The sequence below is a fragment of the Acanthochromis polyacanthus genome, chromosome 19, assembly GCF_021347895.1.
Source record: "Acanthochromis polyacanthus isolate Apoly-LR-REF ecotype Palm Island chromosome 19, KAUST_Apoly_ChrSc, whole genome shotgun sequence".
Lineage (NCBI taxonomy): Eukaryota > Metazoa > Chordata > Actinopteri > Pomacentridae > Acanthochromis > Acanthochromis polyacanthus.
This window is the reverse complement of record NC_067131.1, coordinates 8899604-8923325: the sequence shown is the minus strand read 5'-3', so window position 1 is coordinate 8923325 and position 23722 is coordinate 8899604. Positions and strand designations below refer to the sequence as shown.

Below are 23722 nucleotides of genomic sequence, written 5' to 3'. Positions count from 1 at the left end.
GACAGCTTTGCAAGAAAATATAAAAATTGTGGTGCTTCAAGATGATTGTCCAATACTGGAGTTTTTTGACTTGTGTACTAGACAGTCTGACGCATGTTCTATTGATTTAATTTCACGTTACAAAACTCAAATGCGTAATACCACAACTAAAGCTGAGACCTGATCTTTACTTTTTAAAAGTTTTATAAGTGCTTCAGATACCTTATAAAAAATCCATCTCCAGGAGAATCCTTGATTTCAGCAAGGCTGTCTACACGGTTCTGGACCTTGAACGTGATTGTTTCAGCCGGCTTCAGCAATTCCAGGTAAGCGTCTTCTTTAGTTTTGTTCTTCATGCTGATGCCATTGTACTGTGTGAAAACATAAATGACACTGTTGACAAAAGGACACTGAGCTCTTCTGTCAACACAGAATGATTCATCATTTTCAGTAAAAGCAAGTCAAACAATGCATAAACTCGAATTACCATCTCGCGGCTGTATGCTTCTGCCACCCAGTCAAGCTGCACTTTACTTTCATGTCACTTTATAATAAATGCACGGAGGACTCTGAATAGGTTTAAATAAAAGGCATGAAGCACACTTTTTGACCGCACATATGAATCCAGTAAATCATTTCTACTGAGAAACATGCCATCTTCACTTGGAGACGAAGCTACAAATGGACGCTTCACACATTCTCAACCTGGCAGCGCATGATCTATATAATTAATACTCTTTAAAGAAGAGCACCCAAAAGTAGTGTCACAAATTCACTAACCAACTAAATGTGAAATATGGGCACAATATCGCCTTCCGTTTCTGAGTTGTGACATTGACTAATGTTCATAGAAGTGTTTTGAGAGAACAATGTGTTACAGTATACAAAAAGTTATCACTTCACAAGTTTATCATATTAAACATCTGTGTGAAATATTGTCATAATTAAACGCATAAACTCTACAGTTTTGTCCAAAAACGTGTGTTAATTACATCAATAGAAATTATGATAAAGAAAAAAAGTTCAACAGTTTTCCCACAACAAAAGCAAGTATACAACATAAATAAAAAGACGAACACTGAATGAAAACAAATGATGTAAACTTTTTTGTCAACAAATAAAAACTAAATGTTCTAGACAGACAAAAGGACAAGGTGTTCCTCAATGAGCAATAGCATCTGTAACATCACACATTGTAAAATTTCTCTCCTTCAGTTGATGTGCCACTTTGACCTGTTGTGCAGCTGTTAATTAAGCAGCTTCTTACATTTAGCAGCATAACATGCAAGGCAGAAATGTCTGACGCTTCCTCAAAGTAAACAGACGCATGAACTGAAGTCATTACAATAAGAAACAGCAACAAAGCTGTTAAGACAAACTACAAACATGCTGCCAACAGCCGACATTTATAAAATGTTATTAAATGTTAATCTAACACTGCCACTGTAACATGGGATGATGTGGCTGTAATGTAGCATTACTGCCAGTCAGATATAGTTTGTGTTACTTTCAGAAACAATAACTGAGCTGCAGGATTAATCACGGTATTCCATCTACAGAGTCCTCTACATGTTTATTAAAGAAATAGGCTTAATGTTGAATAACTGTATAAATGTTTTCTAATCATTTAGTGTTTCTTCTCAAGCTGAACTCAGACCGTAAAGAAGACTTTAGTCAGCAAGTCATTTATTCAAGGACTGAATAAGATGCAGCTCTTCAGTGGGAAAAGCATGTAGTCATGGCAATACTAGCTGAGCAGGACAGACAGAACGTTTTAGAGTGTAACATTAACTGGATTTACTGAGCAGAGTCCATCTGTTGTATCACTACACAGCAAAAGTACATAAACACTGAGCCTTTTCCACTAATGTCACGATAGCTGAGAATAGCACACGTAACCAGGGAAACCACCATACAAAAAGTTGTGAACAGCTGTGGCTTCAAAGGGATTAGATAATATAAAATTTAATAAACAATGAAAAATTTGACTAAAATGCCACTGACAAAAACTAGACTAAAATGTTTTCAGTTTACTATTGAATAAAATTAGACTAAAACTAAAATCATTATCATTTGATTAAAACTCACATCTTAGGCAAAAGGCTGTCACTAAATCAGAATCAGGTGCCAAAATGAACACTGTTGTGAGGTCAGTCAATTACAAAACCAAATTCTAATCTGTTCATCCTTGAGGTCAAGTGACCGTTTGTGCCAGATGTAAATTCCCTCCAGATGGTCCTAAGATATTCCCATCACAAGGATAAAACAGATGTGAGGTCACAGTGACAGATCCCTGACCACTAAAATCTGATCACTTCATCCTTAAGGCCAAGTGGGCATTTGTGAGAAATTTGAAGAAAGTCCCTCAAGGCGTTCAGAGATATTTTGTTCATGAGAATGGAATGAGCACACAGCTGTCATTAGTGGAAGGATAAAAGGAGCTTATTTTTGAATTATGTCTGGCTAGTGATTTAACAAAGTAATTTGTATTGTACACATGTTAATCTTGGTGAGTTAAAGCTACTAATAAACACTGCAGATACCTCCAGTATCAAGTCTCCAGTCAACAGGCCGTCAGCACTCTTAGCAGGGCTGTCGTCATCCAGACTCTCCACAAAAATGCCATAAAGATTTCCTCCACAAATCTGAACTCCCAGTTCTACATGGATTCTCTTCAGCCTCACCAGCCGAGACTCTACGCTCCTGTGTGTAATTGAACCAGGAAGCCTGGACGGGGGGAAAAAAAAAAAAAAAAATTAATTTCTCTCTCCCTCTACTTTAACCCCATCACAATTCATACCAAAAGATTTAATTTACTTCTGTTAGATTTGTTAATACAAAATCACCAGCTGTCACAAGACGGCAAACAGAACAAACTGGCACCAGTGAAATTCAAACAACACAAAATACGACGGCACTGAAGATAAAACTGGCAGTGTGGTGTGAAGAAATAAGGTAGTACCTGAAGGAGCTGTGAGGACTGGTGGCAGGAGTTGTCAGCTTGGATGGCGGTGTCATGGTGCCCTCATCCTGCTCACTCAGTGCATCAACATTGGAGTGACGGTCTGGGGTGGTGGCTCCGCTGTCTCGAGGTGTCGGCTGGTTGCTGATCGATTCCATCCGAGAACTAAGGAAAAGAACAGAAGGGGAGTCAAAATCTTTTCAAATTACTCACCAAATAACTTCAAATTACTAATCAACCTCATAAAAAGACAATACAGTCCTCACTGTATAAGAATGTTTATGGTACATGCAGAATGTTATGTGTGATTCTGAACATGGATTTTATTTTAAGCATTTACATTTGACACCTTATGGTGCATTTTTCAATTTGTACATTTTTACTATAAATAAATAACAAGTCTAGATGTATTTTCCCATATTTATAATATATTTTTCTATTGTGGTGGTGGTCATTTTACTCCGTTTGCTTCTGTCATTAAATTTCCCTTTGGGGATCAATAAAGTATCTACGGTCTGTTCATTCCATTCTATTAATTTGTTATTTAAACACAATTACAAGACCATCTCTAGTGCCCCATTTTATATATAAGCAGTATAGTATGTTGTATTTTCAGTTGTTTACTCACAATGTGGTACATGGTTTCATGTACTGTATGTACACACGTGGACAAAATTGTTGGTACTCCTCAGTTAAAGAAGGAAAAACCCACAATTCTCACTGAAATCACTTGAAACTCACAAAAGTAACAATAAATAAAAATTTATTGAAAATTAAATAATCAAAATCAGCCATCACTTTTGAATTGTTGATTAACATAATTATTTAAAAAAACAAACTAATGAAATAGGGCTGGACAAAAATGATGGTACCCATAACTTAATATTTTGTTGCACAACCTTTTGAGGCAATCACTGCAATTAAACGATTTCTGTATTTGTCAATGAGCGTTCTGCAGCTGTCAACAGGTATTTTGGCCCACTCCTCATGAGCAAACAGCTCCAGTTGTCTCAGGTTTGATGGGTGTCTTCTCCAAATGGCATGTTTCAGCTCCTTCCACATATGTTCAATGGGATTCAGATCTGGGCTCATAGAAGGCCACTTTAGAATAGTCCAACGCTTTTCTCTCAGCCATTCTTGGGTGTTTTTGGCTGTGTGTTTTGGATCATTGTCCTGTTGGAAGACCCATGACCTGCAACTGAGACCAAGCTTTCTGACACAAGGCAGCACATTTCTCTCCAGAATGCCTTGATAGTCTTCAGATTTCATCGTACCTTGCACACTTTCAAGACACCCTGTGCCAGATGCAGCAAAGCAGCCCCAAAACATTACTGAGCCTCCTCCATGTTTCACCGTAGGGACAGTGTTCTTTTCTTCGTATGCTTGGTTTCTGAGTCTATGAACATAGAGTTGATGTGCCTTACCAAAAAGCTCCAGTTTGGTCTCATCTGTCCAAAGGACATTCTCCCAGAAGCTTTGTGGCTTGTCAACATGCATTTTTGCAAATTCCAGTCTGGCTTTTTTATGAGTTTTTTTCAGCAGTGGTGTCCTCCTTGGTCGTCTCCCATGAAGTCCACTTTGGCTCAAACAACGACGAATGGTGCGATCTGACACTGATGTACCTTGGCCTTGGAGTTCACCTTTAATTTCTTTGGAGGTTGCTCTGGGCTCTTTGGATACAATTCCAACGATCCGTCTCTTCAATTTGTCATCAATTTTCCTCTTGCGGCCACGTCCAGGGAGGTTGGCTACTGTCCCGTGGGTCTTGAACTTCTGAATAATATGAGCCACTGTTGTCACAGGAACTTCAAGCTGTTTAGAGATGGTCTTATAGCCTTTACCTTTAAGATGTTTGTCTATATTTTTTTCGGATGTCCTGGGACAATTCTCTCCTTCGCTTTCTGTTGTCCATGTTCAGTGTGGTACACACCTTTTCACCAAACAGCAGGGTGACTACTTGTCTCCCTTTAAATAGGCAGACTGACTGATTATGAGTTTGGAAACACCTGTGATGTCAATTAAATGACACACCTGAGTTAATCATGTCACTCTGGTCAAATAGTTTTCAATCTTTTATAGAGGTACCATCATTTTTGTCCAGGCCTGTTTCATTAGTTTGTTTTTTTTAAATAATTATGTTAATCAACAATTCAAAAGTAATGGCTGTTTTTGATTATTTAATTTTCAATAAATTTTTATTTATTGTTACTTTTGTGAGTTTCAAGTGATTTCAGTGAGAATTGTGGGTTTTTCCTTCTTTAACTGAGGGGTACCAACAATTTTGTCCACGTGTGTATATGCATGGCATTTGTTTTGTCACATTATACCGCAGACAACTTGATGTGTTTGTGTTTTCTCCACATCTCACCCTTACCCGGAACGAGAGTGATTGCCCAGCTGAAACATGTGAGGATTATACTGAGCCAAAATGGTGACTGTGTCACATTGCTGTCCGATGACCAGCCGCGCCTGCTGCTCGTTGGCATTGCGAAGGTTGATTCCATTGAACTGGAAACAGTTGGGACTCATTAGAAACAGACAGAAATTATATACCACAGCTACATATGCCGTTAAAGCGTGGAGGCTTCTGTACCTCGAGGAGTTGGTCTCCGTACTCTAAACGAGCTTGATGAGCGATGCTGCCTGCTGTCACTTTGGACACAAATACTCCACCGTTCTCTCCGCTCACAATGGAGATACCGAGAGGTTCTGCTCCTTTCTGCACTGTCACATTGCGTGGTTCCTCCAAGTATGGCCTTCAGGGGGAAAAAGAAGAATGTTTTGTTGTTGTTGACATCTATAGAAAAAGACTGGTGACACGATGCAGCATGCAAACATGACAGAAACAAAGAGGAAGCTGTTGCCTACTATCTGATGTCTGAAAGCAACTTGGATCTGATAATTCCATCAATACAAAGATACACTGCTAGCATTTGAGTTAAAATAGTTCAAACAATAATATATAGGAGCTGTGTGCGATGTGCAAAGTGCAGTATAAACTCCACCTCTGTGTCATGCAATCATTCAACATTTATCGGCATTCTGAATAAATAACGAGCAGAGAAGGAGATGATGACTTAAAGGGATACACATCCGCATTATTAGATTTGTTAAACATTCAAACAAATCTAGCACAACTGCTGCTAAATGGGGAGAGAAAATAACATTTATTTTTGCAGCGTGTACACAGACGATCTTGAGACTTGTGTTCTAACAGTCTTGTAGAATGTGCACAGACTGTATGTGCTACAAGCAGCAGCACAGGACAAACCTCAAGCTTCTTAAAGAGAAGAACTTGGGCTTAACTGCCAGTGGAAGTCTAACAGAGGGAGTGTAGTAACAGACAAATCTGAGAAAAACACGGAGAGAAGAGAGGGAGATAACGATCACCCAAAGCAGGGGAGAGAGATTTCAGGTTATAATGATAAGCAGCAGAGAAGGAAGAGATGAGGATAAAATGATAGATGGTGAGCCGGTGTTCCAACAGTGTGAGATAGAGGCTCACAGCTTTTGTTTACTGCTTTACAAGCACTTAATCACAATGAACCAGACAGAAGTACAGACAAATGGTGGAAAACATGTCGTGTTCTGCTGAATGATGGCACTATAATGACCCGGACAGGGGCTGGCCTACCCATCCTTTCGTCTGTCACCAACTGGAGCAGGGCTGACTGATATCCTGGGCTGGGTGGAAATGGAGCTCTGCGACTGGCTGCTGGTGAAAGACGATGTCTCCAGGTTGACAGGGGACATGGGAGGGGTCGGGCTGCTACACTCCGAATGTGAAAGGGACCCTGGAGTGGCACAGAAGAAAAGATTGCAGGTATTCAGGCCAGATGTTTACAGCTTCACTAACTACATTAGATAATGGAGCTGCCAAAGTGAAAAGTACCTCTGTCAGATCCAGTGGAGCGAGGATAACGAGTTGGAGGGATCTTAATGCGTTCTGCCCTAAACTGTAACGTAGCAGAGGAACCTACAGAAGATACAGGAACAGAGGAAATCTATTAAAGAATCAGGTCACGCATACCAAATATAATAAAAATCTATTTCTCACTAAACGCTGTAGGCATCTGGCCATGTAGACAAAGGGATTCTTCCAGGAAATTACAAGTTACTGTGATAATCTGTTTCTCCTGATATTGTAATAAGCTGCTCTGATTCATTCCCACAAAGCTAATGTTTCATGTACTTTATCAGTCACTGTCATCTCCTGAGCTGAACCAGACAGATTGCCATGTTTCTCATTTCATGGTCAATTTAATTGTAAGATGACTGTCTAAACACCATTAAATGTGAGACCTTTTGCTGTGTAATACCAACACCTTTGCTGTTAATAGTTATGTTCCATAAAAATCTAACAATGTGCAGTTATGTATTCTACTGATGCTAGTAGGGATAATATTTAAAGAGTAATTCACTGATTTAGCATGGCACTCCTACAACATAGGCAGGTTAAAAAAAAATAAATAAATGTATGCAACAGAAGTGTTTATTATTTTTATGCCATGCTTTAGTCTTCTTTGTCAAAACTCAGCACCAACATGACCAACAATGCAACTCAAATGCTGATAGTCTGCTGAGACATCTGCATGTGTTATGCTAGTAGTGCTGATGGTTACCTTGGGATGCCAACCTCAATTAAAGGTGAGGAGCAGGCAACCAGAAACTGTAGAATATGGTTCTTTCTAAATCTAAAAACCACCATTAACAGAACTATTTACAGTGAGGTTTCTGGACTCTCCAAGGCAGCCAAGACATTGTTTCTGATATCTGTTCTCAAAACACAGGCAAATCAAACTGAAACTAAATTATACTAGAAGCAAGATAGAGGGAAAAAAAATGTTTTCCCAATTGTGATAAAATACTCAGCTAAACTTTAGAATATACCACAGATAATTACAAGCCATTTAAAAAGTTATGATTGGCCTAAACTAGGACACCTGTTAGAGTTGAATTTGAGAATATATTTATCATAATCAAGCCGTAGGGCATTAACTGATTGTATATAGTGTCTTTATAGAATAATCTTCATTACATACCCACACACACACATCTTGCTCCTCTAGTCAGTATATTTCCACTCTTACAGCTTAGCACACCCCCTTGTGTAACTCGAGCTATTTCTTATCTTATGCTATGTTTTCGTTTCTGCTTGTGTATAAAATAAACTTCGTATGGGAGCAGTCTTTGTAGCTCGCACTAATGTGTCTTGTTACACTGTGCTGTTACCCTTGCAAGTAAAAAGTTACAGTCTCCGTGTCTTTCTGGTTCGGTGAATATCTTCATTTGATATGTGGGAGCTCTCAGCGGAGCTACACTCTGACATATAACTTGGTCCTTCGAGCCGGATCCGAGGATTCCTTCCCGACGTCGAGGAGAGCCGACACCGAAGTCTGTCGACAGCGATCGTCGCCAAGCAGCGAGATCTGAAAATCCTGGGACGTGAATTCGTGGCCAGGTCGGTGAAAGGAAAAGCGGTCCCTCGGCGCTGGGTGTGAATCCAAGGATCCGATCCAGGAAGTGACACCGATCAGAACCACGGGTGAGAAAGAGATTCCGCTAGCATGATAAAATAGAAGATTCCGCCGGCAAGGTGTACACAGGTGTGAGTGTGAAGATTCCGCCGTAAGGCATGATAAAATAGATTCCGCCGACATGACGAAAGAGATTCCGTCGGCAAGGTGTACACGGTGTGAATGTGAAGAGTGATTGAGAACTTCAAGCACATTATAAGGTCTAGAATACCTTGCTGAATTTCTGATTTATTATTTTCCTTGTTGTTGACGACGTACTGGTGACAAGGGGATTAAGGGCGAGCTAGACTCATAAAAACTAACACCGCTGCAGCTTATCTGCAGTAGAAGGATGTGTTAGTGTCCTCCCGTTGTCTCATGCCAGAGAACTCAACAACAAGCAGCTATGGGACAAAAACAAAGCGTATTAGAAGGCGATGAGAAATTTATGGAAGGACATGTGGAAGAATCAGGAAAAATAAGTCAAAAAAGACGGAGAAAGAAACATACTTTCTCAGGCAAATTAGATGAGAGAGACATCTTAGAACTCCATATTAAAATAAAAACTGAAATCCTTCAGATAAAGAGTGAAAAAAAAAAAGCGCAGAAAGGATGCCAATACACCTGGGAACCTAAGGAGCTGTTCGAGGGAGACCGAAGTCTGTGCACAGCCCCCTGAAACTAGGTTTGGGGACGAAAGCCCTCCGTGGTTGAATTCCACGTCGGCCGGTTAAAACCCTGTCCGGGTTCTGCGGGGTTCCAGGTTGACGGCATCCGAACAAAGCGCTTTAGGAAAGTGAAGTCCTGAGCTAAGAGAAGCCAGAACTTACAAAATGTGTGCATGTGTAAAACTGTGAGTGTGAAAGGACTGGTCAGTGATTGAAGCAGCGGACAGCCTGAAACCTATCGGTGTGAACATACGGCTGTTGTCAGTTGAAGTAAATCACTGAGTGTAAACAGTCATTAAGATTTAGGAGGACTTTGTGAAAACTCTAAAATGACCTTTAGTCCTGATATTGGACCCCCAGTGGAAAACCGGACTAGCTAATAGAGCTGGCCGAGGAGCTTGTTTTCCAAGGGCTGAATTTTGGCATATGACACATTGTTTTTCACAAATTTTAAATAAAAATAATTTTGAACAAAACAAAACAAAAATGGGAAATAATCAGGAAAAAAAATTCACTATAAGGCGATGCAAAATAAGCAGAACAGAACAGAAGCATCCAGATTCGATACAATTCTTGTCAGATTGGGAAAAGAAATATGAATTTAATAGCAAATTAATAGTAGGAGGCTGCACAGAGCTATTTACAGAATTAACTGCAAAACAACAAACTGATAAAAGAAATCAAAAGGAAACTGAAAAACAGCTTCATTACGCAGAAATATGGCTGGAAGAAGCACAAAGAGGAAAAAAAAGAAATACAGCAACAAATAAAAAAACTGAGGCCTGTGCAGCCAGAGCAGAAGGTGATAAGATAGTGTACAAAAACACAAAGACAACAACGATGGCCTGGTGCATCAGAGGCCGAAGGCGCCGCGTCAGCTGAAGCACCAGATAAATGACCTCTTTCTTTATGGTCAGATTTGCTTTGTAACATTGATTATAGACACCTGCGATAGGGTCAGTGAAATAGGAATCTAATTTTCAGTTGTTCATATGTTTCGAGATTTGGGATTTTTCACTAACGAGCTGTTATGAGGTGTGTGAGATAATTGTTCCTGTAAGACCAAGACTGTATTCTTGCTGTTAATTCGTACCACAATGAAAACTCAGTGCTAAAAATGGTTTCTTTTCAGCTGCTTTTGCTTCAAGGTTCTTTTTATCTCTGGAATGCAGCTCAGCCTGATACATTTCAAACACTTCAGTCTGTTTGCAGTATTAAGACCACAGGAACAATTATCACACGGTTCAACAGATCAAGCTAAAATAAAATTTCATGTTGATAAAGCATAGATGTAATAAAGTATAAATGTATTATGGTGCATATATAAAGATATTAATATATAGATGTGGTTGCATATTTCTTAACGGACGGAAAAAGGAAAAAACTCTATCCCATGAGAGTGCAGACCTGAAAACCAGAGTAATAGAGCTGAACACCCAAATTACTACAACTTTTGCGGTTCATGAAACAGCCTCTTGGGTGGTGTGTAAACACCACACCCTCCACACATTTGAATGGAAAAGAAACCTGATCATTAATTTGTTTGTCCATAGAGGATTACCCAGAATTTGAAAAAAAAAAACCTGCCCAGTGATCTCTGGTCCAACAGCCCTACAGATGTAGGACTGATAAAACATTTTCCACCTGTTAAAGTACAAGCAGCCACTCCATGTCGACCACAAATTTCTCAATATCCTCTGAAGCAATCAGCGATAGAAGGTATAGGACCTGTTATTGCAGATATGGAAAAATCAGGAATTATTGTGAATACGGAAAAGTGCGTTTGTAATACACCCATTTTCCCTGTTCAAAAAGCACATACAGGAAAATGGAGGATGGTTCAAGACTTGAGAGCGGTGAATGATGCTGTACGGCAAACTACACCTGATGTTCCAAACCCAAATACATTATTAAATGAAGTAACTTCAGATAAAAAGTGGTTTTCAGTTATAGATTTAAGTAATGCTTTTTTCTCTGTACCACTACATTCAAACTCGCAACACTGGTTCGGGTTTACATTTGAAAGTACACAGTACACCTATACACGATTACCACAAGGTTTTACGGAAAGCCCCCACATATACACTCAGGCTCTCAGGTGCTCCATGTCAACATTTCAAATTCCAGAACACAGCCAAATTCTGTTGTATGTTGATATTCTTGTGGCTGCAGACACGCAAGAACACTGTAAACAGACAACGATGGCAGTGTTACGACACTTACATGAAACAGGTCATAAGGTTTCATTAAACAAACTTCAGTTGTGGGCTCCGCAGGTGGTGTATTTGGGCCATAATCTTTCAAAACATGGGAAGTCTTTCCTCACTGACAGAAAAACTGCAATCCAAAATGCTCCAAAGCCGCGAACAAAACAACAAATGATGTCATTTTTAGGACTTTGTAATTTTTGCAGATCCTGGGTTCCAGATTAGGCAGTGTTATCACAACCACTGCAGGATTTGATATGCGGCAAGGAAATGTCGTTAACAGATGAGATTATTTGGACTGTACAGGCTGAGGAAGCTTTTAAAAATCTGAACTTAGCCCTGTAATAATAATAATAATAATAATAATTGTGTAGGTTATGCAATAACACCAGTAACTACGGTCCTAAAAGCAGAACGCCTGCCACACACGTATTCTGCACAGACGGCTGAACTTCTAGCAGTCATTAACGCTTGTAAGATGTTTGAAGGGAAATCACTTAACATTTACACAGACAGTCAATATGTGTATTCTTCTGTCCACCATTTCGCTCGAATTTAGAATAACAGGGGCATGAAAACCTCTGGTGGGAAACCTCTTGCACATGCCTCTCTGTCGGAAAATCTTCTCTTAGCGATTCAGTTTCCTGCTAAATTGGCGCTGTGTAAATGTAAGTCTCACCTAAAGGACGACTCCGCCATAACACGGGGTAATAACCTTGCAGATGTTGCTGCGAAACAAGCTTCATTTGGCACACAATGTTCTGAGAATGACCTTTTCCTCTCAGTAAACCTAAACATCTTGGCGGTCGCACAAAACACTGCTCCCACGGCTGAACAAGCTTCTTGGCTCAGACGTGGAGCTGTTTTGCAAAATGGCCTTTATCATATTCATAATACGCCCGTTCTTCCGCGTTCTCTGTTCCCCACAGCCGCCCTCGTGAGCCATGGTCTCACCCATGTCTCAACAGGAGGGATGGTATGCATGGTACAGAGACAGTTTTTCTCTGTAAACTTTTCTGTCTTTGCCAAGGAATACTGTAGGAATTGTTTAATTTGTTGTACGAACAATCCGCAAGGAAATATGAGACCAAAGAGAGGGCAATTTCCTCCAGCACAACACCCCTTCCACACAATTCATATGGGCTTTATTGAGCTAACAGCATCAAAAGGACTAAAGTATTGTTTAGTGGTTGTAGATGTGTTTTCAAAATGGGTTGAAATATACCCAACCAAAGATAACAGCCATAACTGTAGCAAAAGCTCTCTGCAACCATTACTTTCCAACTTATGGTATTCCCGCCATAATTAGATCAGACAATGGTACACATTTGTAAATGCAATTGTGACACATTGCTCACAGGCATTGGGTTTTTCACTAAAAAATCACTGCGCATATCATCCACAATCCGCCGGCCTTGTAGAACGTACGAATCAGACAATAAAGAACAGGCTAGCCAAAACTATGGAAGAAACCAAGAGGCCTTGGCCAGATTGTTTATCCTTGGTTAAATTGTGGATGAGAATTACGCCTACAGGAGACACAACAATAACACCTTTTGAGATAGTGGATGGGAGACCTTTTCTACTTCCACAAAACAATAATCCACTGAATCATAGTGAGAGAGAAGTAACTTTAGCAGATTGGATGAAAAACGAGAGAAGTTCAGAGTTCCAATAATCTGCCAGAGTGTTCTTCTCCTTTGTCTACACAGAAGCTCCAGCCTGGAGACTGGGTCCTGATCAGAGTCCTGAGGAGAAAGAATTGGAAGTCGCCTCGGTGGGAAGGGCCGTATCAAATACTGCTGACGACACCCACGGCAATAAAAATTGCTGAACGGCCTTCGTGGATCCACCAATCGCACTGTAAGCTGATACAACTGGAAGCCGAGCCAGATCAACCGACGGGGTAGCGGTGGAAGTCCGATACAAAGGGGTCAGTAGCACAATAGGGTGCTGACGTCTCAATCCGGTGAAGAACCCAACTAATCCGCGCCCGACTTTAGAATGGCTCTCTGGCGACTTCTGCTAGTCGCAGGGGTGACTTTGTCACTCCTGTGGTTCCTCTTCCTCTCTCTCTCCTCTACAGGAACTCACAGGACTAAAAGGACCCATGAACACTCCATGGCAGCGACTTGGGAACAGAACTTCTGGTATAAAGCTATGAATTTTACAGCACAACAGAATAATGTCACCAATTGCTACGTGTGCTCACAATTACCTCATCATGCTACACATCAGACCATTTTCACTCCTGTAGGACTTAATAAATCAGAAACAATGTGTATATTCGGTGAAAGCACACTCAGAATGCTAAAGCATTTCACTGGTAACATGTCATACTGGTTTCCAAATTGTATTATTCATGAGGAAAAATGGCTGGATCCCAACAATTAGAGAACAGGACATATATACACACACACCGAATCCAAAGCCGTGAAACTAAAGAAGAACAACAACCTGCTTTCAGTAAACCAAAACGTTTTCTTATGTCTTTAGTTCCTTCATATGGTACATCAAGATTATCCGCAAGTGTAAATAAACTTTGGTTTTCTCTCAATAATCTCACTAACGCACTAATCGACATAACTGATCAGCTAGAAAACGATCCTGAACTTAAGGCTATCAAGCAAATGACACTCCAAAACAGAATAGCTTTAGACCTTCTTTTAGCAGCACAAGGAGGAGTTTGTGAAGTTGTTAATGACCATTGTTGTACATACATCCCTGATCACAAAGGCAATTACACTTTAATCAGACAGAAATTGGATGAGATTAAAATAGACATTTTAAGAAACCAAGACAAAGGTATTTTTCCAGGCTGGGATTTTACCTCTTGGTTTACATCTGGTGGTATTTTTCAGACTATTAAAAGGTCTGTAATTATAAGTATATGTATTTTGTTACTATTTTGCATTTTTGCTACCTGCATTTTACCATGTTTGAGATCCATAATTTCTAAAATGATAACTACTTCTATTATTGCTTATGCTGCACTTGAAATGGAAGAACCACAATGTGACTCTAATGATGAGAATGATGATGTTGAAGTGTAGTTTAATGACGTGACAGCAGAATATGTTTTTACAAGATGTTGTTAACTGAGCTTTACACTTCTTGATCATGATAAACAGGAGGGAATGTTAGAGTTGAATTTGAGAATATATTTATCATAATCAAGCCGTAGGGCATTAACTGATTGTATATAGTGTCTTTATAGAATAATCTTCATTACATACCCACACACACACATCTTGCTCCTCTAGTCAGTATATTTCCACTCTTACAGCTTAGCACACCCCCTTGTGTAACTCGAGCTATTTCTTATCTTATGCTATGTTTTCGTTTCTGCTTGTGTATAAAATAAACTTCGTATGGGAGCAGTCTTTGTAGCTCGCACTAATGTGTCTTGTTACACTGTGCTGTTACCCTTGCAAGTAAAAAGTTACAGTCTCCGTGTCTTTCTGGTTCGGTGAATATCTTCATTTGATATGTGGGAGCTCTCAGCGGAGCTACACTCTGACATCACCATACATACTCAGTCTGGCGCTGGAGGGCAAGGAGTGAGTGCTGTGTGGTGGCTGGCTGCCGCTCGTCTCAGTCAAGTCTCCAGTGCGTTTGTGGCTGAGGTCCAAGCTGAGGCGACCTTGATGCTGGGGGCTAAAAGTGGAGAAAACGGCCTATGTAAGTCCCTCGGTGGTCAATTATTCAAGCCAGAGCAAGATATAATTTGCTACATGCCATCTGTTCGTGAGATCTGGGGCAGAGTGCACACTGTTGTTTTTATACAATAAAGGCATCTTCACAAGATTCAATAAATCAATGTTGAAAGTGAACAAATATTATGACTAGAACTAGTGAATACTTTCTATCAGTTAATTTAATAATCATTTGTTAAATCTACAAAATCTCAGGAACTACATAACCCAGTGGCTAAGAAGTAGGCACATGTCACATAGGCAGAGTGGATCCTGGGTTCGATTTCCTGCTTGCTGAACCAGTTGTTGCATATCATTTCTCTGCTCCCTTCTCACTGTTTCTATCAATTAATGGCAAGCTGGACTGCAGCTCAACCTTGTTTATACACGTGTACGATACTGCAACGTATGCGATTCAATTATGCAGAGGATTTTGGGTCAGAAACGTCACAAAAGCATTCCAACTTGTATACTTCAAAAATCAACAAAATGTAGGAGGACATCAGTATTTCTGACATATGTATAGGAACATACTAAATCTGTATCTGGCATACAATACAGCATGGAAGTACTGACATCGGAATACAGCCTAAATCTAAAAAAAATTAAACAATGACAAAATTTACTCTGTCAACAAATTTTTCAAATTTTGTTTCAACACTAAACAACAGACTAAAAAGCAAATGAAAAATGCATTCAGATGCTTCAGTTGTTGCATCCAGGTCCTACACTGCTGTAAAAAAAAAAAAAAAGTGCTTTTCTCTACTAGGACAGGTCAAAATGTCCTAGGCGGGGTGCAGTGAAAAAGTCTGATAACTAATAGACTGATAAAACACCTTGTGTGTGAATGCGGGTGAATGCCTGAGTTGGGAGCTGGAGGACAGTTGTTGGTCTGGATCTCGTGGCTCCAGGCTGTGTAGACGGGGTTCCTCATGACAGCTGTCACAGCGGGACATGGGGCTAAACCTCTTTGTGCTGGGTCTGCAGGAACACATGGTGATCACAGATATAATCACACTCCAAGGTAAGGTTATGTGACATTCCCATTCTATGGATATTTGCTAGATTGCTTATTCATTTCTACTGAAGCACAAGCAGACAACAGATTCAGACAAATGTTCTTGTTTGAACGGTAAAAATAGTGATGCGCTGTGTGCGTGCGTTTATCGCGGTATTTAGCATATTAGCACACTACCAGATAATGATCTGTAGCATCTCTATCATGCACTTTACAGTGTGCCATTAACTGTGATGAGCATTTACTTTTTGTCTGCACTGAAAAAGTGACACTGTGCCATTTTTGGGGCTGAGCGTCAGAAACATTTTATTGTACAGAAATGTTAAGTCAGAGTTCAAACTGTTCGGATAACTTACGTGCTGTGATGCTACTGTAGCTTGGAGGTGCAAATGGCACGCTGTACCGATTAGTTCGCATAGGAGAGAAGCGCAGCAAGTCCATCGGTTCAGGGGAGTGTTCGTCATTAGAGAAACTCTGTACCTGCAAGACAATATCAAGCAGCTAATCAGGTTTTGATCAACTGTTTTCCCCTTGATTAACTAATTTCATCTAGTCATCTACATTTCTGTTGAAAGTTCACATGAAGTTAAATGTACATAAAACTACATAATGCAAATCCTCCCATGTTGATTCTTGTTAATTGGCTTTTGAAAAGCAAATATCCGCTTAGTTTGGAAGTTATTTCACCACCAAGTAGGACTTCAATTTAGAAAGGTGGGCAGCTTACTATAAATATTAAAACATCACAAAGAATGCCAGATCACATAAGAACAGTAACTAAGTTACCTGCATGGGAACGGGGATGTGTAATGGAGTCACATTTCGTCGTAGTGCTGGTGCAGATTTTGGTCGGTACCTCTTCTTTTGCATCACCTGTGTCCTCTGTCGACTCCCCTCCTCCTCAGCGGGTTTCATGGAGTTGGTCTTTGTCTCTCCTGGAGGAGCATCGGTGTAATAATGCTGCTTCCCCACCTCTCCTTCGTCCTGTCGGCTGGTCGCTTGGGCTGGGGAGGCCGGTGGTGTGCCTGTAGTGATGGTGGAGTCAGATGCTGAGCTATTCTGCTGCCGGTGTTTGAACCTAAATGAGTCACTCCTGGTTGGAGGGGTGGGGGGCGTCTGAGCAGATTCAGACAATGAGCTCTGCGGTGAGTGCTTGGGCAACTGAGAGAGAGACATATAGTCCAGTTTTGGAGTTGTCTCGGGTCTCCTGAAAGCATTCACATCAAAGATGGACTTCCTCTGTTTGGGTTTTTTGTAAATTGAGAGCTGAGTGCACTCTGGAAGAGAAGCTCCTGCTATAACTTTAGGCCAAGTGCCTCCGCTGGCCTTCACGGGTGAGCTCTGTACTTGGTCCACAGTGGCTTGAGGTGAGGTGCAGTCTGATATAACAGGGGTGTAGGTGAAGGGGCGATGGTGGAGGTCCTGCCTCCTGTAGCAGAACTCTGGGTGGGGCTCTGAAGAACTGTGTGAAGTGGAAAGGGAGCGGGAGTGTAGGGAGCTGTTGGAAAACGGATTGTGGTGGGAATGAGCGCTGCTGCTGCTATCCAGAGAGTCTCCTGTATCTTTACATGTGTCTTCCTCTCTGCTGCCCAAGTCACAGCTGCAAATTTCAGTTTGTGTGGAGCAGTTGTGCTTAGAATTCCTGCAGTTCCTTGTGTGGACCTCACAGGTTTGGACACGAGATGTCTTTTCTGAGTCTCTCAAAGTTTCAAATAAACTCTGGCCAGAAGAGCTCTGAGGGAGGAACTGTCACAGAAGGGAGGAACATAAATACAGATTTTAGTACGTTTCATTTTAAAGTGACAAGAAATTAATGAATTAGAGACAATATTTGTGCACAAAATGTGAGTGAATTACAGCGGGATGTGAAACTGACATTTCAACCCCATATCATATGACAATGTGCAAAAAAGTAATGATATTGGTGACATTTATTAGCAAACTTTCCACCAGGACAATGTATCTTTTTCCTATACACAATTTGCAGTTATTGTACAAATTAAAATGTTGCAAAAGGTTAAAGATTGTAGAGTTACCACTTTCCCAAAGAAGACCTTATTTCAAAATAGTACAGCGGTATATGTTTTCACAGTTTGCATTGTCATAGGGGTTGCTGAAGCAAACAGCTAAAACGCTGTGGTGATTCTATGTGCATTTGAAGTATTTACCTTCATGAGGGAGATGCTCAGAGAACTCCGGCAGTTTCTCAGCAGAGACTCACATTCAGAAAGTGACTTGTTTTCAAGTGCAATTCCATTGATCTGTAATAGAGCAAAATATCCCAGAAATTACAACTTACTTGCCAAGAAAATACAATAATTATCAAGCGTTGCCCAGACACACGTATGGGAATCTCAAACTTTACTGACCTAAAATACATTTGTTGGATTTGGCCTGTGTCCCAATTTTATACTACACAGCAATATTAAGCATAATGATTATTAAATGAGAAGATACATATTAAATTTGATTGATTTGAGTTAAACTCAACAAATGGAGGCTGTCTCCAAAACACAGATTTCCTATACGCTAACAGCAACACTATACTGAGAAGATAAGTAGATAAGAAACAGATATTAGTCTTAGTCAAGTGTAATTTTGAGATACTAATCCTGTGTTTTCCCTGATTTAAAGACAAGTGTGGGCAGTAGAGGGCACTAGAGGACAGCAGTGATGTCCAAGCTCTTGCCTTGAAATAAGATTCTTGCCTGATAACTGAAAACATTTTAGGGAGCATACTCACAGCTAACAGTCTGTCACCAACGGTAAGATTGCAGTCCCTGGCAGCTGGACTTCCTGCAGCCAAAGTGGCAACAAACACTCCACTTTCCAAACCTATACCGCTGTCTGTAAAGAAAGGTTGAGAAAATTACAAGCTACATTTATGTTAACTACCCAAAACAACTACCACATATGTACTGAAATAAATATCTATAAGTCAGTCTATAAATAAACTCTTCACTATTTTTTAGCAGCTTGTCAATAGTGGCAACTTTATTAGTAAAGTGTATTCCTTAATTGGAACTTGAAGCTGACCTTTCTGTCCAGCCAGGTTTATCTGGATCGGAGTGATGATCCGTCCTCCCAGTGACTTCCTTCTACGAACCACCATATTGATCACTCCCTCCCCACTCAGCACCGTTTTGATCACCTGCGTCCTGTCCTTATTGGTCAGGTCCACATCATTAACTTTCAACAACCAATCGTTCACCCTGCACAGTAAGAGCACAGTAATGGTTCAATTAATCAAAGTAATGACACAGCTACAATGTAAAGCTCTATAATTGAACCTCAATACTTCAAGTCCTGCCAAAAATGGAACGGTAGCATTGGATATGGGAAGGTATCAAATATCAAACCTAGCAGTAAATGCATGGTCAGGTGTTATGGATTGTTTTTTCTTTAAATCAGACAATTCCAGAAGCTTTTTAACTCATGCAAACACACAACATTCAGTACTGAGTTATATTTTGTCTTGAAAAATGTTAAAATGTGTTATTTGCTCAACAAAATGTTTTCGTTAAATTTTTGAGGTCTGAAATGATAAAATGTGTCTTGTACAATGTGGAAACAAGGTAGGTGACATTTACCTTAGCCTTCCTTCAGCAATACTTCCTTTATCCACCTTAGTGACAAAAATGCCGCAGTCTCCTGGTAAATAGGGATCATTTACCCCCTCAGCAATATCAAACCCAAGTGCTTTCAAATCCATGTCCTGGAAAAAAATAAACAGGATTAATATCTTCACTTACTGACAGTAAATTAAGCAACTTTTCCATTGACTGTAAAGGCAATTTACATCTAAAAAAAACAAAGCGATTCTTACTCTGTGCTTCTCCAACTCTACAACTTCCGTCTCCCACTCCATTGAGTCTGTATCTATGGCTGAATCATGTGAACTGTGAGCCATTAGCTGGCGATATCGTGCTTCCTTTTCTAACTGGTCCTCCAACTTTTCTCTGCAGTAAACATGAAATGTAAAGCTCTTCAACAAGTGCAGTCAACTTCACAAGCTCAGACAGTAACATAACTCCTCCACTTGGTGGCACAGAAGAGCTCTAAACAAGAGGAACACTCATACAAATGAAACTTGAAGAATAATCAGAATATAAAAGCAGAAGGTGGCATACGTCAGGCAGGAATTTAAAACAAAAGTGTGGAGGAAAAACGCACTTTAGTTCTTTGAGTTCCCGCGAAGCATCGTTCTTCTGCTTCCTCATGTCATCCAGATTCCTCAGAGCATCTGCCAGATCACTCACAGCTCGATCCCTCTCTCGTCTCAGGTTGTCACACAGCGTGCTGAGAGATGCATACATTTTCATCAGGTGTCACAGAAAATATAAACAAATCTATTTTTATCCAAGTCTGTTTACAGCGATATGCAGAATAAATGACATTTTTCCACATTGGCATCTTTTGAACTAATTTCTTACCGTATGCTCTCCCTCTCTGCCACTATCTTGTCTCTCTCCTGAAAGGCCCAGTCCCGTCGACACTTTGCTACCTCGGCCTCTTGCAGGGCCTCCTTCAGCTCCTGAGATATGGCCTCATACTGCTTCCTCAGCATCTCGATCTCCTTGTTGGCTCGTTCCATGTCCAGAGTGGCACAGTCTTGTTTCTGGAGGAGTGGGCAGAAATGCTTTGTGATAAAGATACATGTGTATGTAAGGATGTAGACAGTTGGGTACTTTTAGTTTAATATGGTGCTGGACAGTATGATACACATTTTGTTGCAGGAAAAGTCTAAAATCTCACTGCAAAATGTCCAAATCTGGCAGGTATTTTTACTCAAACACATCTAACACCGTTGAGGCTGCATTCACCCCGACATTAGCACTGCATCAAAAATGCAGCACTCATTAATTTCAATGAGACCACAGCAGTGTTTCAGCAGAGTTCCTCAGACTTGGGCTTTGTCTGGGGGGGGGGGACTGAATCTTTCTCAACTTTGGGTGCAACAGAGTAACATCATCCAGCCAGTCAGCGTATTTTCAACCACACTCCACAGCAACTTTGCAAAGATACAAAATCTTGTGTCATGGTAATAAAAGCAGCTGTTCTTTGTTTTGGTGTGTCAACCCTCAGACCATAGAGACTGCTGTACTGATAAGCTCGGAGATTATTATCCCCCGCCACCACGAAGTGGAAAGGGGGATAAAGGTTTGGCCTCCGTCCGTCCGTCCGTGCTGACTGTATTGCTTACACCTGGCTGAAGACCAAGCTCCATACCCCACCTGGCAGACATCAGGAATGACTGGCCTGGAGGTCCAGACCTGCTCTCAGCCCTGGTTCTCTCCACCTCCTGACCTGTCGGATTGGTCGACAACCACAACCCCTCCTCCTACAAGAGCCCAGACATCACCACACCTGCTACAAATCTACAGCCAAACTTTCAGTCAGGGCAGCTGGGATTTAATGTGAACAGTTTGCCCCGGTGCCTCTTGTGTGTTCTGTAGCTTCAGTTAGCAGCTGCATAACTAGGTGAGACGCCATTAGTGTTCTATGTTTTTCGTAGCCACTGAAGGGTGGCGATTTGCATCCTGTGTTTTTTGGTAATGAGTGTTTTGGATGCACCAATTTTATTTAGTTAATTCTGTGCACTTGCCACTATTTTGTATTAGTTTCTGTTGTTTGTCGTGGGTTTTGCTTTCGTGTTTAGGTTTGGCCAAGGAGTTTCATTTCTTTGTTATTGTTATTTCTTAGTTGGATGGAAAACTCTGCAGCCTTTGTTTGGTTTTATTTGGTTCTTTGATCTAGCAACATCTACCAGCCCTGTTTTCCTTTTTCTCATCATTCTATGTTTTGTCCTTGAGCAATAAATTCCTTTGCCCTAACCAATGATATCTGGTTGTTTGTGTTACACCCAGCCGACCCTAGCATCTGGGTTGTACCGTGTACGAACATGGATTAATGAACGTTAACAGTAGCCAGCCTAGTGTTTATCTATTCAGAAATTTAAGGAGAAACACTCAGAGCATCATCCCTGCTGCCATACAGAAATTCAAAGGTTCAGTTTACTCAGAATATGGGAGAATTTGGGGGCTGCAAGAAAATTCTGTCCAGCTATATTTTCAAACTCACCATATGAATGTTGGTGTTTAGAGAGGTAGAAGAAACTCAAAACTATTTTCTTAAGTAAAACTAGTAAAAAATACTGTAAAGTCCTACATTGTGATATTCACTTCACAGTTCAAATTGAATGAGAATTGTATTAAAAAAAAGACAATATAGCTGGTAAAATTCAGTACTTTGTCTTGTTTTTTATGCTGAAAATATGAAAAAGAACCGATACGAGTACCAATAAAGTACCAGATCAATTATCAGTAATAGCAGTAGTACCCTAAAAACTTATACTCGTCCCTTCTCACTGATGTACACACGTGGACAAAATTGTTGGTACCCCTCAGTTAAAGAAGGAAAAACCCACAATTCTCACTGAAATCACTTGAAACTCACAAAAGTAACAATAAATAAAAATTTATTGAAAATTAAATAATCAAAAACAGCCATTACTTTTGAATTGTTGATTAACATAATTATTTTAAAAAACAAACTAATGAAACAGGCCTGGACAAAAATGATGGTACCTCTATAAAAGATTGAAAACTATTTGACCAGAGTGACATGATTAACTCAGGTGTGTCATTTAATTGACATCACAGGTGCTTCCAAACTCATAATCAGTCAGTCTGCCTATTTAAAGGGAGACAAGTAGTCACCCTGCTGTTTGGTGAAAAGGTGTGTACCACACTGAACATGGACAACAGAAAGCGAAGGAGAGAATTGTCCCAGGACATCCGAAAAAAAATTATAGACAAACATCTTAAAGGTAAAGGCTATAAGACCATCTCTAAACAGCTTGAAGTTCCTGTGACAACAGTGGCTCATATTATTCAGAAGTTCAAGACCCACGGGACAGTAGCCAACCTCCCTGGACGTGGCCGCAAGAGGAAAATTGATGACAAATTGAAGAGACGGATCATTGGAATTGTATCCAAAGAGCCCAGAGCAACCTCCAAAGAAATTAAAGGTGAACTCCAAGGCCGAGGTACATCAGTGTCAGATCGCACCATTCGTCGTTGTTTGAGCCAAAGTGGACTTCATGGGAGACGACCAAGGAGGACACCACTGCTGAAAAAAACTCATAAAAAAGCCAGACTGGAATTTGCAAAAATGCATGTTGACAAGCCACAAAGCTTCTGGGAGAATGTCCTTTGGACAGATGAGACCAAACTGGAGCTTTTTGGTAAGGCACATCAACTCTATGTTCATAGACTCAAAAACCAAGCATACGAAGAAAAGAACACTGTCCCTACGGTGAAACATGGAGGAGGCTCAGTAATGTTTTGGGGCTGCTTTGCTGCATCTGGCACAGGGTGTCTTGAAAGTGTGCAAGGTACGATGAAATCTGAAGACTATCAAGGCATTCTGGAGAGAAATGTGCTGCCTGGTGTCAGAAAGCTTGGTCTCAGTCGCAGGTCATGGGTCTTCCAACAGGACAACGATCCAAAACACACAGCCAAAAACACCCAAGAATGGCTGAGAGAAAACCGTTGGACTATTCTAAAGTGGCCTTCTATGAGCCCAGATCTGAATCCCATTGAACATATGTGGAAGGAGCTGAAACATGCCATTTGGAGAAGACACCCATCAAACCTGAGACAACTGGAGCTGTTT

The 23722-nt window shown here is 40.5% G+C and overlaps 1 protein-coding gene and 1 long non-coding RNA gene across 4 annotated transcripts in view; one reads left to right on the top strand and one right to left on the bottom strand.

Moving 5' to 3' along the window:
- LOC110958239 (disks large homolog 5-like) overlaps positions 1-23722 on the bottom strand; it is a 46813-nt gene that overhangs the window by 7309 nt on the left and 15782 nt on the right. For 2 of the 3 annotated variants that reach the window (XM_051939436.1, XM_051939437.1), the window contains exons 9-27: positions 20479-20663; positions 20219-20344; positions 19872-20004; positions 19636-19760; positions 19082-19257; positions 18789-18892; positions 18214-18306; positions 16832-17791; positions 16402-16525; positions 15864-16008; positions 14868-14989; positions 6834-6917; positions 6576-6735; positions 6213-6290; positions 5535-5697; positions 5316-5449; positions 2942-3106; positions 2523-2706; positions 202-350 (exon numbers count right to left, since the gene is read on the bottom strand). In XM_051939436.1, the coding sequence (XP_051795396.1) occupies positions 202-350; positions 2523-2706; positions 2942-3106; positions 5316-5449; positions 5535-5697; positions 6213-6290; positions 6576-6735; positions 6834-6917; positions 14868-14989; positions 15864-16008; positions 16402-16525; positions 16832-17791; positions 18214-18306; positions 18789-18892; positions 19082-19257; positions 19636-19760; positions 19872-20004; positions 20219-20344; positions 20479-20663 (3410 nt within the window). The remainder of the gene's footprint in view (positions 1-201; positions 351-2522; positions 2707-2941; positions 3107-5315; positions 5450-5534; positions 5698-6212; positions 6291-6575; positions 6736-6833; positions 6918-14867; positions 14990-15863; positions 16009-16401; positions 16526-16831; positions 17792-18213; positions 18307-18788; positions 18893-19081; positions 19258-19635; positions 19761-19871; positions 20005-20218; positions 20345-20478; positions 20664-23722) is intronic. The other variant, XM_022204686.2, reaches the window with a different exon arrangement.
- On the top strand, positions 167-21886 carry LOC127531074 (uncharacterized). Its single transcript, XR_007937948.1, has 3 exons — positions 167-305; positions 20524-20705; positions 21131-21886. It is a non-coding gene; the product is annotated as an uncharacterized LOC127531074 (long non-coding RNA).